This window comes from Calidris pugnax, unplaced genomic scaffold, assembly GCF_001431845.1.
Source record: "Calidris pugnax isolate Ruff unplaced genomic scaffold, ASM143184v1 scaffold418, whole genome shotgun sequence".
Lineage (NCBI taxonomy): Eukaryota > Metazoa > Chordata > Aves > Charadriiformes > Scolopacidae > Calidris > Calidris pugnax.
Window position 1 is genome coordinate 338,969 of NW_015091199.1, and position 24,959 is coordinate 363,927.

The 24,959-nt window shown below is 57.1% G+C and overlaps 1 protein-coding gene across 4 annotated transcripts; it reads left to right on the forward strand.

Annotated features, from left to right (window-relative positions):
* Window positions 1-4,849: 4,849 nt before the first annotated feature.
* Window positions 4,850-12,373, forward strand: CXXC5 (CXXC finger protein 5). Of its 4 annotated transcripts, none has more exons than XR_001413925.1 (3): window positions 4,850-4,870; window positions 5,623-6,776; window positions 11,340-12,373. XR_001413925.1 is itself a non-coding variant. In XM_014959679.1 (3 exons), the coding sequence occupies exons 2-3, from the start codon at window positions 5,907-5,909 to the stop codon at window positions 11,382-11,384; spliced, it is 828 nt and encodes a 275-aa protein (XP_014815165.1). In that variant the 5' UTR covers window positions 4,850-4,870; window positions 5,623-5,906; the 3' UTR covers window positions 11,385-12,373. The 4 variants fall into 4 exon arrangements, 3 of the variants coding, with proteins under 3 accessions (XP_014815165.1, XP_014815163.1, XP_014815164.1); XM_014959679.1 differs by having other exon boundaries at window positions 5,623-6,692; window positions 11,343-12,373; XM_014959677.1 differs by having other exon boundaries at window positions 5,623-6,692; window positions 11,340-12,023.
* The last annotated feature ends 12,586 nt before the right edge of the window (window positions 12,374-24,959 follow it).

Here is a 24,959-nt window from a genome sequence, read left to right on the forward strand (position 1 = left end):
GCATGGGGAGCCCACCTGGCTGGCGGGGAGGTGGAATCACCTCCTGCCTGCTCAGCTGGGCATCTGCAGGACGGTGGCATGGCCTCACCACGTCATGCCAAGCCTCACCATACTGTCCCTGGAGAGTGTGCCTGTCAGGGCACATCTCTGGCACTCACTGGCCAGGCTCTGTGTGTCCAGAGCTGCTCTTGGGAGGCACCACCAGAGCAGAGTGGCTGTCTGCGAGGAGGAGACGGGTGAAAACCACTCTGTGCGCCATGATGATTCGCCATCTGCTTCCAGGGCTAACTCCAGATGCTGGATTTAATCTTCCATAGCCTTTTTAATTCGGGAGTTGGCTTCTTAATGTCCCTCAGTGCCACCTCGGCAGCAGAGATGAGCTGAGCCACTGCCACAACTGGCCCTTCAAAGGATGTTCTGGAGCACGGGAGATGAACTATCTCCATGCAGGTTGCCCATCTGGTGATCCATCATACCTCTGGCTTGTTAACCTGCCGATGCCCAGGGTGAGGCTTAGCATTTATGACACTGTCCAAACCTCCCCCAGGCCTGGGCGTCCTCTTGCGATGTCTGGAGAGAATGTAATGGGTGACGGTAACTTCCATGTTGCATCCAGGAGTCGATCTTCTGGCTGGACAAGTTTCTGGGAGGATGAATGCAAAGACCAGAGCTTGGGGCCCTTGGGTTGACAGAGGTGATGGCTTGCAAACAATGTAGGAGAAGGACATCCTTGTCTTTGCCTCAGGGGGCCTGTGCCTGCTTATCAGGCACCATGTTCTCCCTGAATAGGTGTCCTGCAGGGATATTCAACCTTGGGAGATTGCGGCTTGATTTCTCTCTGGGTTCACCTTGTTTCCCCACATGACTTTGGCAGAAGCAACAGCCTAGGGGATGCCATGGGTCTCTGCCCTGCCAGCAGTCCCCTTGGCCAGCTCTTGCCCTGGCAGCTGAAGACTTGATGGTGCTTCCTTGTATGGTCAAAGAAGTCCAGTAGCCCTTTGATCTGGCGCCTGCTGCCTGACTTCTAGTTGATGAGGCTGTGATGAGACATCACCGCCCGCTTTCAGTTGACCTGTGTCACCTGGTGGAGGGAGCAGCAGGTTGAACTGTGCTGTGGAAATCGGGTACCTGGGAGCTGAATCGGGTGTTGTGGCACTGGGGTTGGAGCTTCTTTGAACCTTGTTCTGCTGGTGCTTGTTCTCCTGAGCCTTTGACCTGGGTCACAGCTGGACCCTCTGACCCATGATGGTGCCACAGGGCAGTGGTCCTGTGCTGCCTGCTGGCTTTTCTCATCCCAGGGTGTGTTTCAGATACCAGGATGCCTCAAGGCTGTCTTGGGACTCCCCGTGCATCGCTCCCAGCACACATGGCTGTTGGCCAGGGTGGTTGAGGAGCCCAGGGGCCACCTGTGCTCTCTCTCTGGAGCCCTGAGTGGTACCTCCAGCTGGGAAGGTTACCTCCAGCTGCAGCCTCTCTTGACCTACACCCTTCCTGGGATGCCTTAGAGAGGGGCAAGTGCCAGTGGTGGGTGCCCTCCTTAGGTCTGCCTGTGGCCGGGCTGAGCCTGTGCATCCGTCCATCCATCCAGCCCCAGGCTTTGCCAGGGAGGTGGGGGCCATGCTGGGCGGGCGGCCGTGTGGCGAGGGGGGAGGAAGTGGGGACAAAAACCCGGCAGAGGGGACAATTACCGCCTTTCTCGAGGCTGAAAAGACGCCGGGGTCCCTTCCGTCCTCGTCCTCCGTCTGCTCCGGGCGGACAAAGCCAGCAGCCCTGGTGCCCACCCAGCGCCCAGAGATTAGAAAAAAAGCCGAACTTTTATTTTCTCCCTTTGTCTCTGGAGCCCTGGAGCAGCTCAGCTTCGGCTTTGCTGCTTTCTTCTCCCTTTACGGCCGTGTCTGTGCACAGCTGACCGACCGGCAGCTTTTCCGTGAGGAGGTTGATTTATTTAAAATTAAAGGAAAGCAGAAGTTCTTTATCGAGGATGAGACTTTTTACGTCGGCAAGAGCTGATGGCTTTCCAGCGATGCAGTGAAATAACACAGGGGAGCGGGCTGGAAATCACAGCTTGTCATTTTTTTTACGAGAAGCCAAGCTCCTCTCCTGCTCCCCTCTGCCGGTAAATGGTGCCTGCAATCAGGGAGACTCTTAGTCCATCAGCTGGCAATGGTTTCTCCGGGTGCTGGACCACCAGAGATCTTCTTTGAAACCTTTATTTTTTTTTCTTTTCTTAGGACTATTACAGACAGGAGGCAGGGACCCCCCGGGGTAGAGCAATTGGGGGATGCGGGGTGGTGATGGCTGCGCTCCGGGGGTGAGCCCTGGGGAGAGGAGAACTCCCTTTTTCCCCCTGGACCCTGCCACTGCCTACCCCAGCTGAGCATCCTGGGCTGGCGGGGACGGTTTTTGGGGTGACCCATCAAAATGGGTCTCGGTGGGAGTGGGGAGGGTGAAGCGTGTGACGTCCAAGCAGTAGCCTTGCCTGGATGCTGTAGGTCAACTGGTCACTTGAACCTTTCAGGCTGTGCGGGGCAGGGGGATTGCCGGGGGGAGCAGGGTCCTGCAAAGGGGTGGGAACCCTCTGGGTGTGGGCTGGGGCTTCCCGACCTTGGTGGTGTCCCCTTGAACCCTGGCGTCTGTCCAGGCCGCTAAGCTGCCCGGTGCAAAGACCCGGGTGAGGGAGCCCATCACATGCCCCTTAATGCCGCGGCCGGGACTAAGCACCTTCTGACAGGGAGGGACCCAGATGACGCTGCCGGCGCCTTCCCCAGGGGATGGGGGCCGGAAAAGGGGCAGAAATGGGACGGGGGGGGGGGGGGGCCCTGGCGGTCTTTACTTGGGTCAATCATAAAGAAGGGATTAAGATCATTAATTCCTCCCCCCGCTGCAATTAGCAACCCAGCCGGGCAGAGGCTGGCGAGGAGCAGCTGAGACGTCTGCTGCGCTGGGTGGTCCTGCGGTGCCGGGGTTGGGGGGGGACACCCCCTTTTGTGCAGATTAGCCAGGCGCCCCACAGCAAGCTGGTCCTGGGGTCAGTGGGACAGCCTGGGGACAGACCTGGTGCCCGGTGCCTGCCAGCGCGGAGGGGCTGGAGGGCAGGTTGCAGATGGGGGGAGCTGGCGGAGGCAGAGTGGTGGCCGGGGACAATGGCGGGATTGTGCAGTGGTGCCGCTCGGCACGGCTCGGCACCTCACCAGCAGCTGGGGCTGAGAGGGGATGTGGCCGAGTGTCCTGTGTCCCTGGGGGAGGCGAGGAAGCTGCGCTGGGTGGGCCAGGGTGGCCTCGTCCTGCGGTGCCACCCGCTGCGGCAGCGGGTGCTCGGGGGGGCCGTACTCCAGGCTCTGCAGCCATCACCCCCCGTCGGAGGAGGCGGTGACGGCTGGGTTCTTGGAGCTGCTGGCACCTGATTTACGCGGCAGGGTGGGACCAGCTGGAGAAGACCTCCATCCATGGGGGAAGGCGTGAACTGATGGAGACGGCGGTGGCGGTGTGCCATCAGTGTCCTCCCAGGTTTGGCACCCAGTCCTGTGCCGTGGGGCTGGGGGGGACCCAGCCCCATGTGGCCATGACAAATTCCTGCTGTCCCTCCTGCTCTGTCCCTTGTTGTGGCTGCAGACCCCTGGTTCACGCTGCGGCATCGTGGTGGCTGGGGGGTGACAGTGCCACAGGGGCTGGTAAATCCCGGGCCGCTGGGTGCCGGCACTGGGCCCCGGTCGGGGCGGAAGAGGTGCGGGGCGGCAGGAAAGGCGGGCGCGGGCGGGCGCGAGATAACGCCGACGGGTGGCTTTATCTCACATCCTCCCATCCGGCGCTTTTCCTGCCCCGCTCCCTGCTCCAGCCCCAGCACCCCCTCCTCTGGGCGTTAAGGTGTGACCCCCCCATCCTAACGCTCGCAGGGACGGGTGCTCGCTCGCCCTCCCTGCACCCGTGTCGGGTACCCCCCTGACCCCGCTGCCCGGCACGGGGCGCGATGCTGGGGAGGGGCAGCCTGTCCCGCGCCGCAGCCCTCCCTCCCCACGTGGCCTGGCGAGCTCCAGGCTGGAACCCGAGCCCTGCATCGATCCACACTGCATCTTAAATCCCGCAGCAGCTGAAGCAAGCGGTTTTTAGTGCACGGGCGGGGGGGTCTCTCCACAGGCAGCCGGCTCTGGCACCGGGGTGAGACAGGCTGTCTTCCTCTGCCAGTGCTGTGGTGGTTGGCACGGGGGACCTTGTCCCCGTCAGCATTTTAACGGCAGTGCCCACAGCTCCGTGTCCGTGGGGAAGGGTCCTGGGCTGCGGCAGGGTGGCTGGTGTTGCACCGCGGCTCAGCTGTGACGGTGGGGACATGAAGGGTGATGGGTGATGCCCCATCACCCCCGGGCAAGAGCAAGGGTCCTGGCAGTGCTCTCCGCACATGGCTTTGTCCCTGCCTGGGCTCTGGAGAGGAGGCAGCCGGGAGAGCTGGGATGGAGAGACGGGGCAGACGAGGGGCCTCCTCCCCCAGCTGCTGCCGGGGTGGGGACGTGGGTTCCTGCTCTGCTAAGCCCTGCAGCTTTTCTCCTCTAAAGCCTGATTACTCCGGCGGTGCCTGTGCGTGCGTGCGTGCTCCGGAGGGGAGGAGGAGGAATTTCACAACAAGTGTTTGCAGCCACATTGGGCCCAGCTGCCCCAGAACCGCCCTGGGGACAGCGGCATCGCCCCTCCTCCGGGGAACGGCGCCGGGGGGGCCTCGCCATCGCTGCTGAGCCCCTGCCTCCGCCGGAGCGGCTGGGCGCCTGCGGCAAGGCATGCCAGGGCATGGCAGGAGGTCAGCAATGGGGCATGGAGATGGACGCTGTGGCTCCTCATGGGGTTTGGAGGTGGATGCTGCAGCTCCTTGTGGGTTTTGGAGGTGGGTGCCATGGTTACCTATGGGGCTTGGAGGTGTATGCCATGGATGCCCATGGCATTTGGAGGTGGACACCACAGCTCCTCCTGGGGCTTTGAGGTGGATGCCATGGCTACTCATGGGGTTTGGAGGTGTATGCCATCACTACAGATGGGGCTTGGAGGTGAATAGCATGGCTACCCATGGGGCTTGGAGGTGGATGCTGGGGCTCCTCATGGGCCTTGTAGATATGTGCTGCAGGGAATCAGGGGTGGATACTGCAACTCCCTATGGGATTTGGAGGTGAATGTTGTGGCTCCACGTGGGGCTCGGAGGCAGATGCTGCAGCTCTTGGTGGGGTTTGGAGGTGGACACTGGGGCTCCCTGTGGGGCTTGGAGGTGGATGGTACAGCTCCGCATGTGGCTTCCTTCCTCTGCCCAGTGCTGGTGTGGGGGCTGCACGCTCCTGGAGCGGAGCAGGAGATGAGCCCCATGACTTCCCTGGGGCTGCAGTCCCTTGGGGAGGAGAGCTGGGCACAGAGAGCCTTTAAGCATCAGAGTGCCATTGCTCCCAGGCCAGGACTTCCCAGTGACCCCCCATTTCTGTCTGGATGGCGACCCTTTTAAAGAGCAGTGGGACAGATCTCCACTGAGGTCCGTTCCCTGGAGTTTCTTTGTTCACGGCGCTGAGACTTTCATGGCAGGGGGAGGAAGAGCCGCTTTGAAAAGCCTGTTGGCTCTTGCCAGCGCTAACTCTCTTTTTTTTCCACTTCCAGAGCCGCATGTTGTGTACCAGAGCCGCAGAGTATGTCTTTGCACTGAGATCGGACTGAAGTCCTCTGCAGCCGACACTGGAGGAGACGCCCCATTGATGAGCGTTCCTGTCTGAGCTTTCCCCGGTGGCTGGTGTGCTGGTGCTACCAGAAGGGCTTTGAGGATCTTTGGCTTTGGCATTGGGGGTGGGTTTTTGGGGTTTGGGTTTTTTTTTTTGGTTCCTTTTTTTTTTTTTTTTTTTTTTTTTAAATTTTGGGTTTGGTTTTGTTGTTGTGCTCTGGGCACCATGTCAAATTCGGGCTCCCATCAAGACACTGGGAACAAGCCAGAGACTGAAAAAAATAACCAAGATGACTCTCAACCCCCCGTCAACTCCGAGAGGAGGAACAAAAGTGGAATAATAAGTGAACCTTTGAACAAAAGTCTTAAGAAGTCCCGTCCACTCTCCCACTATTCCACCTTTGGTAGCAGCAGCTCGGTAAGCGAACATTCAGAGAAAGGCAACCCCTTAGCTAATGGCAACGAAGCGACTGTGGATAAAAGTCATTCTACCTCAAAGCACAAAAACATCTCTAGTATGCTGAGCAAATTAGACCGGGTGTCGGAGATCTCCCCAGAAGGACAGACCGCCCTACAACAGTTTGCTCAGTCGACAGAAATGCTCAAAAGAGTGGTACAGGAGCATCTTCCTCTAGCAAGCGACCACGGGACTGGTATCTCTGACATGGAGGCAGTCTCAGCTGCAGAGACAATGAACGGCCCCTCTGATTTTCCTTACCTGGGGGCTTTTCCCATCAACCCAGGCCTTTTCATTATGACCCCTGCCGGCGTGTTTCTGGCAGAGAGCGCGCTCCATATGGCTGGCTTGGCAGAGTATCCCATGCAGAATGAGTTGGCATCTGCCATCAATTCGGGGAAAAAGAAACGGAAAAGATGCGGCATGTGCCCGCCCTGCCGAAGACGGATAAACTGCGAGCAGTGCAGCAGTTGTAGGAATCGCAAAACTGGCCACCAGATTTGCAAATTCCGAAAATGTGAAGAACTCAAAAAGAAGCCTTCTGCAGCACTGGAGGTAACCGGCCCCTCTCAGGCACCCTAACCCCTCCTCAGGCTGCGCTCCTGGGTTCGGATCTTGCCCTAGATAATAAAACACCTGGTACTTCTTACTTTTTTATTTTTCCCTTTTCCATTAACAGTTCTCACCATGAGATGTGTGCTCTACCCAGTGCCCCCAGTCCCACCCTCCCTTAGCTACTGGGATTGATTGGCTTGGGAAGGAGGGCTGGGGTCTCTTCCGGGGGTCCCTGGGTGTGCTGGGCTTCGTTGCCCCCTTTGCAGGCACAGGCAGCAGCGGGAAGTGCCAGTATCTCTTGTCCTGGGGGGCTGTAGCTCCCTGACCCAGTGAGCAGCTTCTGCCCCAGTGATGGGGTTGGGGGGTGGGGGGACAGGAGCCGGCTTTTTGGGGCAGAGCTTGGGGGTAACCAGTGGCAGTGAAACCCCAGCGGGGGTGGTCAGGGTGGGTCCATAAGGCACCAGCTGGATTTCCCCGTGGCAGCCAGGCTGCAGTCCCTGCAGGCGGTGTGCCTGCTCCGGCACCAGCCCAGCCGGGAGCATCCCCGCTCCTGCCGCCACTGCCGAGTGCGGGGATGCCTTAATCCCCCCAGCCTGAGGCTTTGGGGCAGTACTTGGGCTGTCACTCCTGTCACCCTTGGGGACCACATCCCTCTGTGGGTGTTGCCCGTGGCCTCGAAGGAGGGTTGCTCCAAGCTGCTATTGGGTGGGGGTGCCACCTTGCCAAATTCTCCAGGGAGGTGTGTTTATGTGCACGGGGAGCGCAGGAAATGTCCAGTGACTTGGCTTGTCATGTGGGTCTGAAGTTCAGCTCGGGCCATGGGCAGGTGCCCACGGTGGCATGGTGTGGGTGAGGGCTGGGTGCTGGTGGCACTGGGACGTGGAGCAGGGGTGGCACAGGGGCATGCTGCTCCGGCAGAGCCCCCTTCTTGCTGCACACCCGTGGCTGCTCTGGGCCAAGACCTGTCCCCATGTCCCCCATGTGTTACACTTAAGCCAAGTTTGATTTTTCCAGGAGCTGACCCTGCTGTCGGCTATGCCGATGGGCTTCTTCCTGACAGGGAGCGCATCCCCAGAGCTGATAAAGGCTTGAAAGTCACCTGGCCATCAGCTGGCCATCCTGGCACCAGGGCATTGCCCATTCTCTGGTCATCCCAAAGAGACAACCCACCGTTCTCTTAGCCACGTTCTACGTTTTTCAATTAGCATCAGCTCTGAATGAATAGCGAAGGGGAAAAAAAAATATCTGTTTGGGTGGTGGGGATGAGGAGAGGGGGACTGTGTCTTTCAAAAACCGCTGTATTGCTAAATTATATTCTTGTTCTAATTTGCTGAGTCAGTGATCTGGAAAAAGGGAGAAAGGGAAAAAAAAAGTTCATCTCTTCCAAAGAGTCCTAAAGCGGGTCAATAGACTTGGAGCTCACAGCAGCCAGAGGAGCCTCTTCCTTCTCCTGGCTCTGCTCCGGGTTCTGGGACAGTAAATAGCACCAGGAGCCTATGAAACAGTCACCTCCTTGGGAAATGGATGGTTTCTCCATCCCGTAGGTGGCTGAGAAATTGGAGCCAGTGAAATAGGGCTCTGTGTGTGATAGAGTTGGACCTCAGCAAGGATAGCTCCCCATCCCTCCTGGGTGTGACCATAAGTGTGTTGAAGCAGAGGAGAGATGGTTTGCCGGTGGCAATGGAGATGGGCAGATGTGGTTCACTCCAGGGTATCACCATCCCCTTTTTGGAGCATATATTCCCCTCTGTCAGGATACCTATTTGCGCTGTGTGTTGACCTTGGTAGGGTTGAATGAGATTGTGGCTGTATGTGGCTGGGACAGGGGTGCTGGGACCCTGCCTGATGTTCCTGAGTCAATGACCGGGTCATTAAACCTCACCCCACCTCAGCCAGCCCCAACCTTGGCAGTGTGTTGTGTTGGGCCACCCCGGGCAGTCACTGAGACGTGCCTTGTGGTGGAGACCCATCTGGAGATGGCTCAGCAGCTCCATGTACTGCTCGTCCCTGTAAAGTGCCATCACACTTGATACCAGGACAGGAGGGGGCATTCAGTCGCTCTTTATAGGGGGCTGAAAAATTTGTTGGGCTTTGTGACGCTTCGTGCCCCTTTGCGGGGCTGTGCCATTGCCCAGGAGAAGAGCAGCCTCCGTGACTCTGGTCTGCCAGTGAGTCCAAGGAGCATCCTCGGAGAGCCTGGACAGGGACCACAGCTGTGATTAAACGTTGATCTAAAATCAAGCAGTAAAAAAATAGAATTAAACCTTTATGGCAGCATAAAAAAGGGGCTAAATCCCGCTGCCGCTGTTAAGCTTTATCTGCACATCTACAGAGCCCGAATAACCGGTTGCCACTGGTATCCCAGTGGTGGCTGATTGAGGTTCGAAGGCTGGTGAGGCACGCTGGATGCTTGGAGCAGGCAACGGCATGTCCCTGCACCACTAGGCTCCTCTGGGCTCTGCCAGCCCCAACAGTCCCAGGTAACACCATAGGGGCTGGTAGCCAGCCCTGGACAGGTCACCCTGGGCTTGTCTCCAGAGCTGTAGGGCACACGAAAGCCATGAATAGTCAGGATTTGACTCCACAAAGCTGTCCTCCATCTGGAGAAGCCTTGGTGGAGCACCTTGGGGCCCCACCTAGCACTGGTGTGAAGGTCACTGGCACCCTCATATGAGTCTCATGGAGAGACACTTTTCACCAAGGCCTGCAGTAACAGGAGAAGGGGCCGCAGTTGTAAACTGAAAGGGGTCGGGGTTAGGTTGGACATAAGGAAAAAATGTTTTACGATGAGGGTGGTGAGACACTGGCCCAGGTTGCCCAGAGGAGTTGTGGATGCCCCATCATTGGAAGTGTTCAAGGTGAGGTTGGACAGGGCTTTGAGGAACCTGATCTAGAAAAAGATATCCCTGTGCACAGCAGGGTGGTAGGACTGGATGGTCTGTGAAGTCCTTTCCAACCCAAACTATTCTGTTATTCTATGATCATGGGGATGATGGGGGATCTATCCTGGGCATCCAAATTGGAGTTGATTGTCTATCTTCCTTTAATACTGAAGGGGCAGAGGTCCTTAAGGTGACCTGTATCAGACATCTCCTTCCAGACCCATTAGGAGCCCCCAGTCCCCTTGTTCCTCTCTCCTGGGATGATGTCTCTGATTAAGTGGCCATTTTTGGTGAGTCTGCCACATTCTGCTTTGCTGGTTCTTCATCTTTGCTGGCCTTGGGTGGGATCCAATGTGGGGGGTGTGCTGGGCCACAGCCCTGTGCGTCATTGGCCAGAGACATTTGCGTCTTCTTCAGATGCCTGATGACATTGCAGAGACCTTCGGGGAGGTGGTGATGTCTGCAGCTCTCTGCTCGTTGACTGCTCCAGCTCATTTTGCCCAGAGGACCAGACACGGGCTGGGAACAGGAGAAGCTGCAATCTCTTGGCAGCCTAGCTGGGGCACCACCATCTCCTGCCCATTCTTGTCCTTCAACCCCCTCCCCCGCCGCCTTGCCCAAACCCCATGTTTGGGCCATGGTCCCTGTGGAAGTGAACATGTTGGTGTCCTTCCTGTAGGGGTGGGGGAGACACTGCCCGGGTTACTCACTGAGGCTTGGTGGGTGTCTTGATCCAAGAGACGGACCTGATGAGAGCTGGCTGGCTCCTGCATGGGGTTACGAGACTGGATGTGGCATGGCTGTGACTCTTGGGACGACAGATGAGGTGACCTAGCCTTGCACCCAGGCTCAATGCCAGGAGCTGGTGCTGATTGTCCCCCCCCACCCCATGGCAGCCCAGCCTGCTGCCCCGTACCCGTCACCACAGCCTGGGGCTTGGTTCCTGTTGGTGTCCCTTGCTTGTTTGGAGATGCAAGAACCAAAGGGCCTTCTGAGGCACATCCTATGGTGATCGTGTGTCCCTATCTGCTGTCTGGCATGGTTTGGCCTTGCCTGGCGGGGGGGGGCTGTTGGCATTGAGAGATATCATGGTCCTTGCACATTCCACCTGTGGTTTCATGAACGTTGCACGGGCTTCCCACCTTTACCCAGCTGGAAAATGTCCCAGGTCCTCCTTCCAGAGGACTGCAGAGCCGTTGGGACCGTTGCCCCCACCCCACCTTTCCTGGAGGTGGCTTCAACAAGGTCCCCTCGGCCATTAGGCCCTTTGTTGCGTGTGGAATTGAGCCTGGTGGGACTTGGACTGTGTTACCGGCCACCTTCATCCCTCTTCCCCCTGTGAGGTGCCAAGAGGTTCCTTGATGGTGCTGGCTGTCTCGGGGGCAGTGGGGGCTGGGGGCGAGGGGGCCACCGGGCTGGGCCGGGCTATGCCGCCTCGCTGCGGCCCGGCCATTGTGCTCGCTGTCGGCCGGAGGGGAAGTCGGGGGCTGCGCCATTGTGCCGGCCGTGGCGCGGGGACGTGGGAACAATGGCCGAGCTGCTGTGCCGGGTGCCCTGCCGGGGAGAGGAGGGGGGGCTGCGGCGGGGGCACCCCCATCTTCCTCCGGCCGGCTTCCCAGTGCCCCATGGCCGGTGAGAGGGACGCCGGGACGGGGCCGGGGGGATGCGGGTGCACAGCCCCGGTGCTGCACGGCTGTGCTGAGCCCAACCTAACACCTTGTTCCTTCTTCTTCTGTCCCCCCTCCCTCTCTCTCTTCCTTTCCAGAAGGTGATGCTTCCTACAGGAGCCGCGTTCAGATGGTTCCAGTAGGAACGGGGATCCCAAAGCTCTGTCATCCAAGTGCAATGTCACTGCTTGCTTGTGTTGTCTCAGGCAAGGGATTTTTGGCTGAAATGAATGGATGCACCTGTGTCTCTTTAGAACCAAAAATATTTTCTCGCAAATCTCATTCCTGTTTTTATAATTTTTTTTTTTTTGCGTTCGTTTTAACATCTTCAAGTCCTAGTCAGACATTTAACTGCTTTTCAAATAAAAAATAATTAAAAGAAAAAAACAATGGATCTGTAAAGTACCAAGACTTAATAGACAGAGTATGGACAATCAGTTTCTTTCTGTGTTTTGGTGTTGATGTTGTTTATGTGTGAAAGATGCAGTACTTGTGTAGGGAATGTAAATTTACAGTAACCTTTTAAAATCTAGTTACTAATAAGCACTACTGTAATTTAGCACAGTTGTTTAATTGCACCCTCATTTATACTTTTTATTTGATTCTTTCCCATCATACAATAGAGTGGATAGTTTCTAGAATGCCTCAACTTCATGTTTATAAATGAGAATATGTTTAAAGCGATGTAGTATCCCTTTTCCTAGCCATTCACCTATGTAAGTTTAACCCACAAGAGGTTCGGTATAAAAGGTGGAAGAAAACAATTGCTACACAACCAGCGGTCTTTGAAAAAGGAAAGAAGAACAAAAAAAAAAAAAAAAAAAGAAAAAAGAAAAAAAGTCATTGTTAGTTTATTAATATAGAACAAGAAACACTGCATACAGAAAAACCTCCTAATTGCAACGGTTTACTCCTAGAAGTAATTTTTGTAAACTTACTGAAGGTAAAAATCAAAATAAAAATAATATTGCAGGATCTGTGCTGAAGCAGTTACGAAAAGTGATATTTCTCTTCTGTTCAAATCCCCGTCTCTCCAGCTCTCTCTACATCATTAAATTGAAATGCTGTTTGTAATGTTTTAGCGATCCAGGCTGTTTTTGTGAATAAAATGAATGCATGTTTTGTGTCATGATTTACAGCTTTGTTATTTCTCTCCCACCCCTCTTTCCAGCTGTCCAGGCCCCCCAGTACCAGTGGTGGCCGGTCCCCCCGTTGCCCACCATGGCTGCTGGGAACCTCGCCGGTGCCAGTGCCGGAGCCGGAGCGCGGCGGTGGCTGGCCCAGGTGGGACGGTGGGATGTGATGAGCTGAGCTGGAGCCACCCCAGCTGCTAAATCCGCACGGTTAATCCCGGCAGTGGCTGGGCTAAGCCAGCCCCGGCTCCTCACGGGGATATTTCCCGGCTTGACCTGCCTGGAGTTTTCCCGGGTAGCACAGCACCATGGGTTTGGGTAAAGCAATGTCGTTAATGTGTGATGGAGAACTGTGGCGAGGCTTGTTTTGTGGGGACAAGTCCAAAACGAGCTCTGGAAGGTGAGTGGGTTTGGGATGCTGAGCGGCTGGTGCCGCCCATGGATGGGTTTCCAGGCTGGCCTCGTGCCGGCATTGTGTGGGCAGGAGCCATCCAGGGTGGAGGGGATGTCGGATGGGCTCGGCCGTGGGCAGGCCGGTGGGCTTGCTGCTGGGCTGCATGAGCCCTTTCAGCCCCCGGGAGGGTCATTCCAGGCTGGGGGAACAGGCAGAGCTGCCTGGACACCACACCGCCGGCTCTGCCTGGCCGGGAGGAGGTCGCCGGAGCCTTTGTCCCCAGCTCCAGCTGTGTTTGGCCCAGCATCTGCTGACCAGATGTGCGCCCGCAGGGGCTGGGGGGGGGAATGGCGTTGCATGGGCTCCATCCCTGCTGGGCAGCGACCCTGCTCTGAGGGTCCCTGGGGAAAACTGCCCTGAGTGCCACCTCCAGCAGCCTTCCACCCGCCCGCCCCAGCAGCTCCTGGAGTTGGGGGGGAGCTTGGTCCCTGGGCACCCAGGTCATGCTGGTGGCCGGGCCCGGGGATGGCTGTGGGGATGACTGGAGCTCATGGTGATGGCAATGGAGCTGGGCCAGTGTGGTGAGGGACAAAGATCGAGGCTGTGTGGACAGATGGACCCTGCTGGCGGCCCAGATGCGCTCCAGTGCATGGGGTGCCCGGCTGGTGCACCCAGTGGGGTGGGACTGGCAAGGGGCTGCAGGGAGCTAGTTCCCAGTTGATGCTGCTGGGGCAACAGCCCCCCCACTTAGCAGGAATGTGGTGGGGGGGTGAGTTGTTATGGGAAAATGGAGTCTGGCTGGTTTTTTATGACTGTGGCTAACGGGGTGGGCTGTGTGAATGCACAGTCCTGGCACCTGGGGGGGAGCTAGCCCCTGCCCCATGCTGGGAGAGCGTCCTGGGGACCGGCAGGCAGAGCTTTCCAGCCCCAACCCAGTGTGGGGCCAGCAGAGTGGGGGTGCTGCTTCATCCCACCAGCAGCAGGGGCTGGGGACTGCTGGGGCTGCCCCACAGGGCTGTTCCCCCCGGTCTGGCCATGTCACCCACAACAGTACTGTGCTTGGTGCTGGGCATGAGCGATGGCTCTCGGTGAAGTGCCACAGGGGCAGCTGTGGACATGGCAAACCCTGCTGTGCACGCACTGCCTGCTCCCCTCGGGGACACCAGCATCCCCAGATCTGGTTTCCCCCCAGGGAAGCCACCAAGCAGAGGGCATGTGTCCCCATAACCCCCACAGGGACACGGGCAGGGTGCATTGTGGCAGCCCAAATGCTCCAAGGAGCAACTTGATGGGAGGAGGATGGTGCAGCCGCTCTGTGTGGTACAGGCAGGTGGTTTGGGAGCGATGCCCTGCCTTCACTGCCGGCACCTGCAGGCTCCTCTGGCCGGGGCATGGCAGGGACCATGGGCTTTTACGGGGAGGGTGGGCATTAGCAGAGACTGTGGGCGCTGGCAGGGGAGGGCGGTGATAGCTGGGTGCACCATGCTTGCAGCAAGGACACGGCCATTCACAGGGGATGGGAGAGCAGGAGTTTCATCGTGGGGGAAAACAGGCTTGGGAGAAAGGAAGGAGCCAGAGAGAGGGTGGGATTCAAACCCTGGGTGTGAGTGGGACGGGGTGGTGGGGAGGTGGAAGATGGGGAGGTTGGAGATGAGCTGTTGAGGCTGCTGGTGGCCTCCCTACCCCACTGCTAGATGCACCACCTGAGGGTGAAGTCCATCATCTCCACCACTCTCAGTGCCAACATCAGGTGCAGCCTCTGTGCTGGGCTGTACCCACTGCCTGCCCAGCTCCTGGTGGGGAAGTGGCACCCAGGGCTGCTGTCCCCAGGGCTGGGTGCTGTGGTGGCCACCGACAGCCGAGTGGCATGGGGAGCACGGGGTGATGATAATGAGCTGAGCACAGCACTGAGGGGGCACCTTGGGTGCTACCTCAAGTGCCTGCGGTCACTTATTAATTAACATCCACATTAAACAGAGTTAGCAGAAGGGCAACAAACCTGCCTCTGGCCCTGGGGCGAGCTCTCGCAGAGGGCACAGCCAACGACTGAATCCTCTCTTGGCCTTGGTGGCTCCATGTGGGAAGGTGCCAGCAAGCGATGCCAAGAGAGGACGGACCCTGGTGTGCGGTGGCACTGCAGTGATGCCAGCGGTGGTTCGCATGGTGGAGCTGGCCTGGCTTGGAGAGAATGGCATCCACAGCCCTGAGCCTGGGGTGAGCTGCAGCAGAGCTGGCAGCAGGAGCTGCAACCCCTGTGGTGATGCCAGAGGCATGTCCCGTCCCGCAGCACACTGCGGGGTACTGAGCTCAGCTGCGGGGTGTCACCCATCCCTCCCTGCAGCGGGACCCCCGTGTTGGGTCGCAGCCCGGTGGCGGTGGGCTGGCAGCCACCTCATCCCCAAGGCTACAATTAGCGGCCTGACCCCGGGCTGACCCACCCCCCCGGTGCGGGGATGGGGCAGGATGCAGGAAGCGCCGAACAAAATGTGCTTCAGCTGAGCCGGATGGCGGGCTCGTCGCGAGCGCTGGCGGCCAGGCGTGACCTCCCGGCCGGCAGCCTGCTCCTGCTGCCGGGGCCGGCCATGCTCCCCGCGGGGGCTCAGGGACACGGGGAGGGGGATGGGGGGAAAACGAGGGGCTAGAGGGCTTGGCAAGGGGGGGGTTGGGAGGTCCTCGTTGGTGAGATGGCAGCATCGAGTATTGGTTGTTGCTGGGTGGACCCAGTGGTTCACGCCGAGAGCAAGATGGTGGTAGTGGGTTGGGGTGGTGGGATCAGCTCGGGTTTGCTTGGTGGGGATATTGCCAGCCCAGGGGGCTGTGGGGCCAAGGCAGGGCATAGCCATCCCCAATGCCAGGCAGAGAGATGTCTAGCATCTCCTGCAAGGCCAAGCCATCTGTGGAGGCTCCCCAGCATGTCCTGGTGCTGGGCATGGGCAGCTGTGGGGGATGCTCACCACCGCACGGCTGACTTTGCTCAGGCTGTCTGATCATCTTCAGGGCTGCAGCCCTGGGCTGGTGGACCAGCTCACCTGGGAGAATTAATCTAAATAAACCTCCCCCAGTACAGCTCCCCAGAGCTGGCTAGGTGACTGGGATGTTTCCAGCTCAGTTTTCAGCCCCAGCTGAAGTTCTTCTGAATAGTTGCACATTTTTCAAACTCAGGTTGAGGGTTCCTTGGTCTCTTTGTAGCTTCTCCACTGGGAAGGAGCATGGGAAACTTCCTGTGTCGAGGTGGGACAGGGGGTGGGAGGGTCCCACCAGGACTCTGGGATGCTGTACTCATTGCTGTCTCCCTACCACAGCAAGCCTGACAAGGGCTTTTCTCAGGGAAGAGGAACTCTGGGAGATCCTTCATCACCTGGAGGCTTGACATCCACATGGGGTGGATGACATCCCCCCTGGGACTTCCAGGCTTCCTGACATACCACCACGCACTGAAACCTCCCCATGCCTGAACCAGGGCAGGAGGATGTTTACCCAGCAGAACCCTTGTAAAGGATCCTGTAGGTGGGAGCTGACACCCATTCCTGCACCCTACCAGCCCACCCTGGGATGAGCTGGATCCCCAGTAAGGCAAAGCTGTGTCTCTAGCTGGCCAAGCGCTCTGTCTGGCCGCCCTGCTGCAGCTCTGCAGGAGGCTGGGGACTTTGCTGCAGGCATCACTGGGTGGTTTCTGCAGCTGAGGCTGCACAGAAACTGCTTGAGGACCTCCTGCCCTGGGGATCAGTGTGCCACCAGACCTGGCACCCTTCCTGCAGTTCAGCAGTGCTGCCTCTGTGGAGGAAGCCATCCTGGTCTGGGGTCTCAGCCCCCATCCCTGTGCCCTGTGGCATGAACCATATGGTGGTTTTCCTTGCATGAAGGACTTCTCTTGTATCCCTGGCCCATTGTCATCATCCCAGCTCCTTCAGCCTCAGAGCTGTCCTCCGGCATCCCATGGCTGTCGGTGGCAAGGACTGTGTAGCCTGCCTGAGCTGTGGTGTCTCTCCTTTTAATCAAGAAGAACTCCTGATTATTCCTGGTGAGCACGTAGGTGCCCCCCAACTCGAGCTGCGCTGCAGCTGCTCTGCGCTTCCAGCCGGTGTCTGCTGGCTGCAAAGCCCACGCCGAGCCGTGGCGGCTCCCGCTTAATCGGGGACTTGCTGCTGTGCCAAGGCCAGTTTCAGCACTGCGTCAAGATGTTTTAAGGCCAGAGCAGTCAGGATTTGTGAGAAATAGGTCGGCCTGTGACAGCAGAAGGAGGCTACTCAGTGCAAGACGCTGTGTTATCAGGCAGGGAGGGAGCGTCTGGTGCGGCATTAGCCTTCAGCCTCTGGGTGATGGTGGGTGAATGACAGCGGCTGAGCAGGGGCTTAGCAGCGACGACAGGTACCAGTCCAGGCTGGGAGGGTTTGCAGCCTGGAACCTGCCTCCTCCTTGGCTGATGCTGATGCTGACAGCCCCAGTGAAGCATCAATCTTGGGGGTTGTGTGTCTCCCCACCAAAATGCTGCAAGTGGACTTAGTGCTGGAGAAGCCATCCAGCTGGTACCTTGGGTAGTGGGAATCCAAGACCAGGCTGCTATGTCCTTGCTCCTCCAACCAGTCGTGCAGACCTTCTTTGCATCATCATCTTTGAGAATGAGACCTCCACGGGGCAGGAAGGTACCTTGCCCTCTTTTGCCTTGCCTTTGAGACCCTTGGGCTGGCTTCTTCTCTAGCTGGCCTTGGCTGGACATAATGTTCCAAGCCTTTGAGATCCTTGGGTTGATTTCTTCTGCAGCTGGCCTTGGCTGGACACCATGTCCCAAGCCTTTGAGATCTTGGGTTGACTTCTCATGCAGCTGGCCTGGCTGGACACTGTGTCTGAAGCCTATCTCAAAGCACAGGCCCCTCTCCCTAAGCCCTGGTGAGCCTGGAACAGGCCTACCAGGGGTAGAGGAGCTTCTGGTCTCTGTCTCATGGGGAAACCCAAGAGGCAACAAGTGTTTAGAGCAGGTTATCAAACACCAGAAGGGTATGAGAACAGGGCAAGCATGGATGACACCTCCCAAATTATTCAGTCCCTTTTCCTCCATGTGCCAACTGGTGCCACCTACTTAATTGTATTGCCCATTCTCCTCTTCCTGTTTGAAGAAGAATAGTGTCCAGGGTTTTCACATGGCCACCTTCTGCCATGAAGGTTCCCCATGGCCAAGCACAAGACAGTGGGACAATTTTCCCCTCTCTTACCTGCATGTACCAAAAAGCAGCACCATTTTGCCCTGGCAGAGCCCTGGGAGACCCTGGGTTTCTGCATCTCCTCACCTACCCCTGCCATTGGGGGGACAACCTCTTTTCTTGGAGGACAGGGATGCGGGCAGGCAGGTGATGTCAGTGCCCACTCTCCTTCTGGCTGTGCAAACTGGGACTGCAGCAGTGCAAGTCAGCCAAGCCCACCTCCAGGCGCTGAGGCCAGGGGCCTCGATGAGTACATCCCGCTTGACCTTTACAGTCATTAATTTCTGCATTTTATCTCACTCGCTGGCCCTGTTCTTTTTAAAGCTCCATCTGTTGTGGGTGATGATACCTCCAGCAGTGACATGACCATGAGCTGCCTTACTTCTGGTGGATTTTGTTTTGCTTTGTTTCCAGTTTGATCTTTGGAAGCAGACCAGCCAGGAGATGGGAACTCAGGAAGGTCTTGCTGGTCCTGCACCTCTCTCCTGCAGAGCGGGATCATGCTGGACCTGGGCAGTGAGCAGGAGCGCTCCTCACAGCTCAGCACCTCTTAGCTCTGCCCTGTGACCCCCCAGATGCTCCTGCTCGTGCTGTGGTGGCATCACCACCACTGACATCCTTCCGTCTTGCCATTGTGGACACAGGTCTCCCACTGCTGGGTGGCCTGGGCAGCATTCTGGTGGGAGATGCTCCCCTGGCACAGCTCAGTGTCCTGCCTGCCCGCTTAAACAGGAGACACACTTTGCCCTGCTGCAAGGAGAAGGCCAGGAAAGCTGGAGGATTTTCCCCAGGTTTTTCCCCATGTTTTTCACCTGGAGCTTGTGGGGTGAAATCAGCCTGGGGAGTGCGCTCCCCGCTCCCTGCAGCGAGGTGTGGGGTGCAGGCACCGGGCTCTCCCCGAGCCCCAGCTCCTGCCTGCTCTGCCTGGCCCGGGGGTCCCACCGGTGGTGCGCTTCGCTGCCCTGCGGTGAGTCCTGACATTCCTCCACCGAGACAGCCGCAGGGGGAGGGATAAATTGGCTTTGCTGCAAGTACGTGCGTGTGTAATGGGGGCTCCCCCCCCTTCAGCAGCTCCGGTCCACGGAGCACCCGAGCTGACTGGTGGCCCCCGCCGTCTCTCCTGGAGCCTGGTTCGATTGCGGTCCCTTGCAGAAGGAGTGTGGCAGGAGGGGCTGAGGCGGAGGACAACCGAGGAGACATTGCTGCTTCTGGGGGCTCCAAGGAGACCGGGCTGGGGGAAGGGACAAGACATGAGGGGAGGGAGACTGCAGAGGGAAAGAGAAAATACTTGTCCTTTGGGCAGTGGGAAGAGAGACAAGGGCACTAGAGGCAGGACCTGGGGCTGGAGAAGGGACATGGTGGGGATGGGGGTCCTTGGAGAAAACACAAACTGTTGGGTGCAGGGCATGGCCGAAGTCTAGTTGCCCCCACATCCTACCCGGCCCCATCATGAGATGGTCATCAGGGACCCAGGATGCCACAATTAAGTCCCATCCTGCAAGACGGGCAGCAAGACTGGGCTGGGCCCTCCTTTTCTGCCGAGGGCTGGGGGATGCCCATGGGTGGTGGGTGCTGAGCTGCTTGCGCCCTGGGGAGGGTCTGCAACCCGAGTCAGCTCCCCAGCACAGCGCGGAGCTGCTGACTCCATCCTCCCACCTCCATTTTCTTACGTCTCCAGACAAAGTGACTGTTTATCTGCTTGGATTTCAAGCTGTGTGCACAGCCCCATGCTCACCCCTTTGGCTGGACACCGGGAGGAAGAGGAATGCAACCAGGCAGGTTTGTGCAAACACAGGCGCTGCGTGGTCCCCCTCGGTCTTTAGTCTGGTAAGCAAAATCAGCATCTAATCCAGATCAAACAGGACTTTAGCTCCTGTCAAAGGACTGATCCCCTATTCTGCCCAGGCTGTGGTATTTAAAGGGACACGGCCAGGTTAAGTACAGCTGGAAACAACGGGTTTGTGAAAACAATCATAATAAAAATAACAACAACAAAAGCTGGGAAGGATTAGCGGGAAGAGAGACTATAATGAAATATAACTGCCAAAGAAAACTGTGGTTAATGGAGACATCTCCCCGGAGCATTTGAAACCTCAGGTAGTGGAGGAGGAAAGAGATAAGTGAAACCACTCAGAAACCAGCAGCAAAACAGACCAGTTCCTGGATTAGGGCAAGATATGTCCTCTCCTCTCCTTGCCTCTCCTTGCCTCTCCTTTTCTCTCCTCTTTTTTTTTTGCAGAATAGCCCCTTGGAGGAGCTGGATGCAATGCATATTGGTTTATTTGGTTTCCAGCCTGCAATGGGGCAGGTCCCTGGCTGCTCTGGGTGCTGGGGAGCAGTGCCAGGGGATGTCCCCCAGGAGCACCAGGAGCCGGGATGCTTCCTTGGGCTGGCACAGCCCTGCCGTGCCGCAGCCCCCAGATAGGATTTAGCCACCCGACTTCTCCTGACCTTAATAACTGGCGCTGACTTAACTGGGAGTCTGGTGGCTAAATCCCGCGTGAGTCTGGAAGTGTAGGAGTCAGTGTCACAAGTAATTTATTCCACACACCTCTCACCCCCCGAAACTTGGGGAAGCCAGTTCTTAACACAGATCCTGGTGCTTCCACAACCCTGGTTGAGCAGATCTACCACAGCCTCTCTTTAACCCAGTTTTCTCCTTTTCCCCCTTTCCCTTGCAGCTGCTGGCTTGCCCAGGCTGGAGATTCTGTGATTCTGTGAGGAGGGCAAGGTGACTCCCCTCCACTGGACAGGGCTTGTGGCACCTTTACCTGAGCCTTTCCTTGGGCTTCTGGCCCTGTTTAGACCCAAAGTGCTGGAGGCAGGCAGGGAACCCCAGACACAGGTCCCTGAGCAGGGGTGTCCATCCCTGGCACTCCTGTGCCACTCAGCTGGGCTGGACGAGGGCTTACGAGGACAGGCTGAGGGAGCTGGGGTTGTTCAGCCTGGAGAAGAGGAGGCTCCAGGGAGACCTAATAGCAGCCTTCCAGTACCTGAAAGGAGCCTGCAGGAAGTCTGGGGAGAGCCTGTTTACAAAGGGCTGCAGTGACAGGACGAGGGGCAATGGCTTCAAGCTGGAGGGGAACAGATTTAGACTGGAGATGAGGAGAGGGTTCTTCACTGTGAGGGTGGTGGAGCACTGGAACAGGTTGCCCAGGGAGGTGGTTGAGGCCCCATCCCTGGAGATATTCAAGGAGAGGCTCGACGAGGCCCTGGGCAACCTGGTCTAGTTGGGGGTGTCCCTGCTGACTGCGGGGGGGTCGGACTAGATGGCCTTTGGAGGTCCCTTCCGGCCTGGGCAATTCTATGATTCTATGATTCTATGATTCTATGATTCTATGATTCTATGGACCTCACCTCTGCATCCCTGTCTCCACCCTCCATCGTGACACGTGTGGCTTCTGCACCCTGCGTGTTTCATTATGGAGGCGAGACCCCACCAAACCTAACGGCCGGGACCGCTCCCAGGAGTGACCGTGCTGGGGCTACTTCTCCTCTGTCGCCTCTGCTCAGATGGACTCTGTCAGCAGCCGCTGCCGTGCCCTGGGGATGCCCAGGAGCGCGGGTGCTGAGGGGGGAGAGCTCTGGGGGCAGGGGAGTGGGGTGCAGGCAGGAGCTGCAAGGAGCTCGCCAATGAGCTGGTGGTGGAATGGGGGGGGTTGGCAGCCCCTGGCCATCGTCCCTGCTGCCGGCAGCGCAGGACGGACCTTTGCCGCCAGAGAGTTCAAGCTGGGTTGCAGCCACTGCCGCAGTCTGAACACCATATTCATATTCCAGTTGCATTTTTTTTGGCATCTTTCCCCTCTTTGGAGGTGGCAGAGCTCCAGGACGGGAGGGTAAAGAGGGAAACGGACCTAACTTGCCATCTCTCTGTTGCTCCGTCTGTCTCGGAGGAGTTTGCCAGTTGTCCTGAGTTGCGTCTCAGCCAAGCAGAGCTGGGCTGAAGCCCCAGAACAACCTGGACTCTCGCGTTTGCTGCCTGGGAGCCTTTTTGCTCCTCCCACCAAAGAGGAACTGGGTCACAACCTGTCCCACCTTAGCTAGGCAAGTACTGCGGCCCAGGCAGTGGTGGCCTTGCCTTTGCTGCCCAGCACAAGATGAGCTCAGCAGTGGCCACATGGAGCTGGAGACCTGCCCTGAGTCTTGCCCTCTGAAGGCTCCTGAAGGACTGGCACTCTGCCTGCACCTGGGCACTGCTGGGCAGGCACCAGCCCAAGGACCACAGGACAATTTGAGGATATAGCTCAGAAAATGGTGTGGCCCTTGCCCGTGCCAAACACAGCTGTGCCAGAACATGAGCACTCAAGTTTGCCACCCTTGTCCTGTTCCTTCTTGCATGGTCCAGTGGATTCCTTTGGTCCCAGTGAGCCATTGCCTGCCTTCACCAGTTATCCACTGCCTCCTTCTCCACTTGCCCATTGAGCTCTGCTGGGAAAGTAAGTCCTTCTGATGGCAAAGGTCCTGGAGGAAGCCATCCTTTCTACAGCATCAATGTACAAAGGGCCATCATCATCTCCATTTGCCCTCAGGAGGGAGCCAGGAGGGTGGACCACCATGGGGGTTTCAGGGGCTAGACATGAAGCTAAGCACATGGTGAGTTAGTGCTAGACTTTGAACTGTCCTGCATACACGGCTTTCCAAACTGGCACAGAGACATTATAGCAAAGAAAGCAAGAAAGAAGAGAAAACACAAATGTCCCAACTCCATCTCGCAAAGTCATTGAGCCAGGCATCACCAGGGCTTGGACCATCTTGTACCTACTGGCCCTGCCTGCTTGCTTTCCCCAGGCATCAGCTTCTGGGCACAGTTATGCTCAGACCTTGGGCAGCCCGGGCACAGCTGGTCCCTAGGCTGCCCGCTGCTCCCTGCTCCACCAGAGAAACCCAGTTTTCCAGAGGTTGAGCATATTTTGTGGCACTAGCAGTCTGCAAACTAACCTGCAAACAACCATTTCCAGAGGCTGATAATTCACCCAAAATGCATGTGCAACTCCTTGAGAAATGGAGCAGCCCCATCTGGGCCCAGCACATTCGTGATTTCAGGCAAAGCAGTGGGAAAACCTCATGGTCCTCCTTGATGGGCAAACTCTGTTCTCAGAAATGACCATGCAGCTGTAACTTAAATTTTGGAGAGAAAAATGTATTCTGACTCAGCCACAAAGTATGGAAAATTTGAAGCTGGCAGTTGGTGTGTGGCAAAAAAAGTATACTTGGGCTGTGAGAATAAGTGGGGTTGTATTGTGTTGGCTGTTGAATCAAACACCCAGGGGAAAGAAATCACTTTGGGTAAACCTAAAATCAACTGTTCTAGATATTCTTTCTGGAACAAAAAAAGCTTTGCTTGGACAGGAGGAGGCACTTGGTTCTGTCCACTACTGATATTAACTGTATTTCTAGATGAATTACAAGTGAAAAGTTGTAAAGTTTCCCTAAAACCACAGAAGTCAAAAAGAAACACTTTGCTTATTCCAAGGTAACAGATGCTTCTTGTCCTTTCAAACGGAGCCCAAATTCACAAATAATTATAGTCCCTCTGAAACTACTGATCTCGGTGGACAGAATCATAGAATCGTCTAGGTTGGAAGGGACCTTAAAGATCATCTAGCCCAACCATCAACCTAAATCTGACAAAAAAATAAATAAGAAATAGGAAATAAAAATTACTAAACCACATTCCTGAGGACCATGTCTCCCCGTCTTTTGAACCCCTCCAGGGATGGTGTCTCAACCACTTCCCTGGGCAGCCTATTCCAATGCTGGATAACCCTTTTGGTGAAGAAATGTTTCCTAATATCCAATCTAAACCTTCCCTGGGGCAACTTGAGGCCATTTCCCCTTTTCCTATCTCCTGTGACCTGGGAGACGAGCCCGCCCCCCGCCTCTCTACGCCCCCCCTTCAGGTAGTTATAGAGTGCGATAAGGTCTCCCTTCGGCCTCCTCTTCTCCAGGCTGAACACCCCCAGCTCCCTCAGCCTCTCCTCATCAGACTTACTCTCCAGACCCCCCACCAGCTTTGTTGCCCTTAGATAAACTCTTAGTGTGAACAATTCCAGCCTGGCTGCCTGGTTGGGAAGCTGGGGACGGATTCATGACAGGATCTGTTCTTCCTGCATCATCACCCAGAGGATGCAGAGCACTGAACAACCTTTGTTTTGTGTGCTGTTACTGCTGGGCAGCTCCTGGTGGGATGGCCGGCAGTGCCGCAGTGGTCCTCTGGCCAGGATGGGGGCTCGACTTGTTTGTGTTGGGCAGTTCACCCCACCAGCTTTGCCCATGGATCCAGTTCTGGAGCTGACAAGTAGAGACAGGGTCAGTTATTGCCCTGCAGCACTGACTGTGACTCTGGCTGAGGAGGGGGAGGACATAGGACCCTCACTGGGAACGAGTTAGGGTATGCAGTTCATGATATATATCCCTGCTTGTCCCATCTGCAATGTGCATCTCCACCATGTCACGGGTCTCAGCAGAGACACCCCGTGACTCTGAATGCCTAATTCTCCTGCTCCCCAAGCAGGACCCTGAGCGATTCACCACCGTAGGAGACCACAAAATCCCCATGTCCTTCTGGAGTAGGCTTTTCAGCCTAATTTCCATGCCTGCTTTTAGCAGGGTGTGGTTCTGGGCTCCCTAGGGGCTCTCACCCAGGTGGGATCCTGCCCACTGGGGAGAAGCTCCTGCCCTTGCTCTCCTGGTCCTCCTGGGTCAGCTTTGCAGGCTGCAGGACTGCCTCCTCTCCCCGAGGTGGGGTTTGGCCAGGGACACCCATTAGTACTTTTGGGTGGCTCCTCTCACCCTTCTTTAGGCAGGACCAGGGCACCTGAGCTGCTCGGGGTGTCCTCTGGGCTGGGACGGCTTCCTGCCCTGTCCCTTGCCCCATGGGAGCTCTCGTAGCCACCCTGCCTTGTGCTCTGCTTCCTCGGCAGCGGTTACGCAAGTGGCTTTGGAAGCAAGACAAAATTACACCGGGAAGAAATCATTGTGCAGCTCTGGTGG

Coding starts and splice junctions, on each gene's coding strand:
- CXXC5 (XM_014959677.1), top strand. CDS start 5,907: ATGTCAAATTCGGGCTCCCATCAAGACACTGGGAACAAGCCAGAGACT. Junction 6,693..11,339: donor AGCCTTCTGCAGCACTGGAG/GTAACCGGCCCC, acceptor CTTCCTTTCCAG/AAGGTGATGCTTCCTACAGG.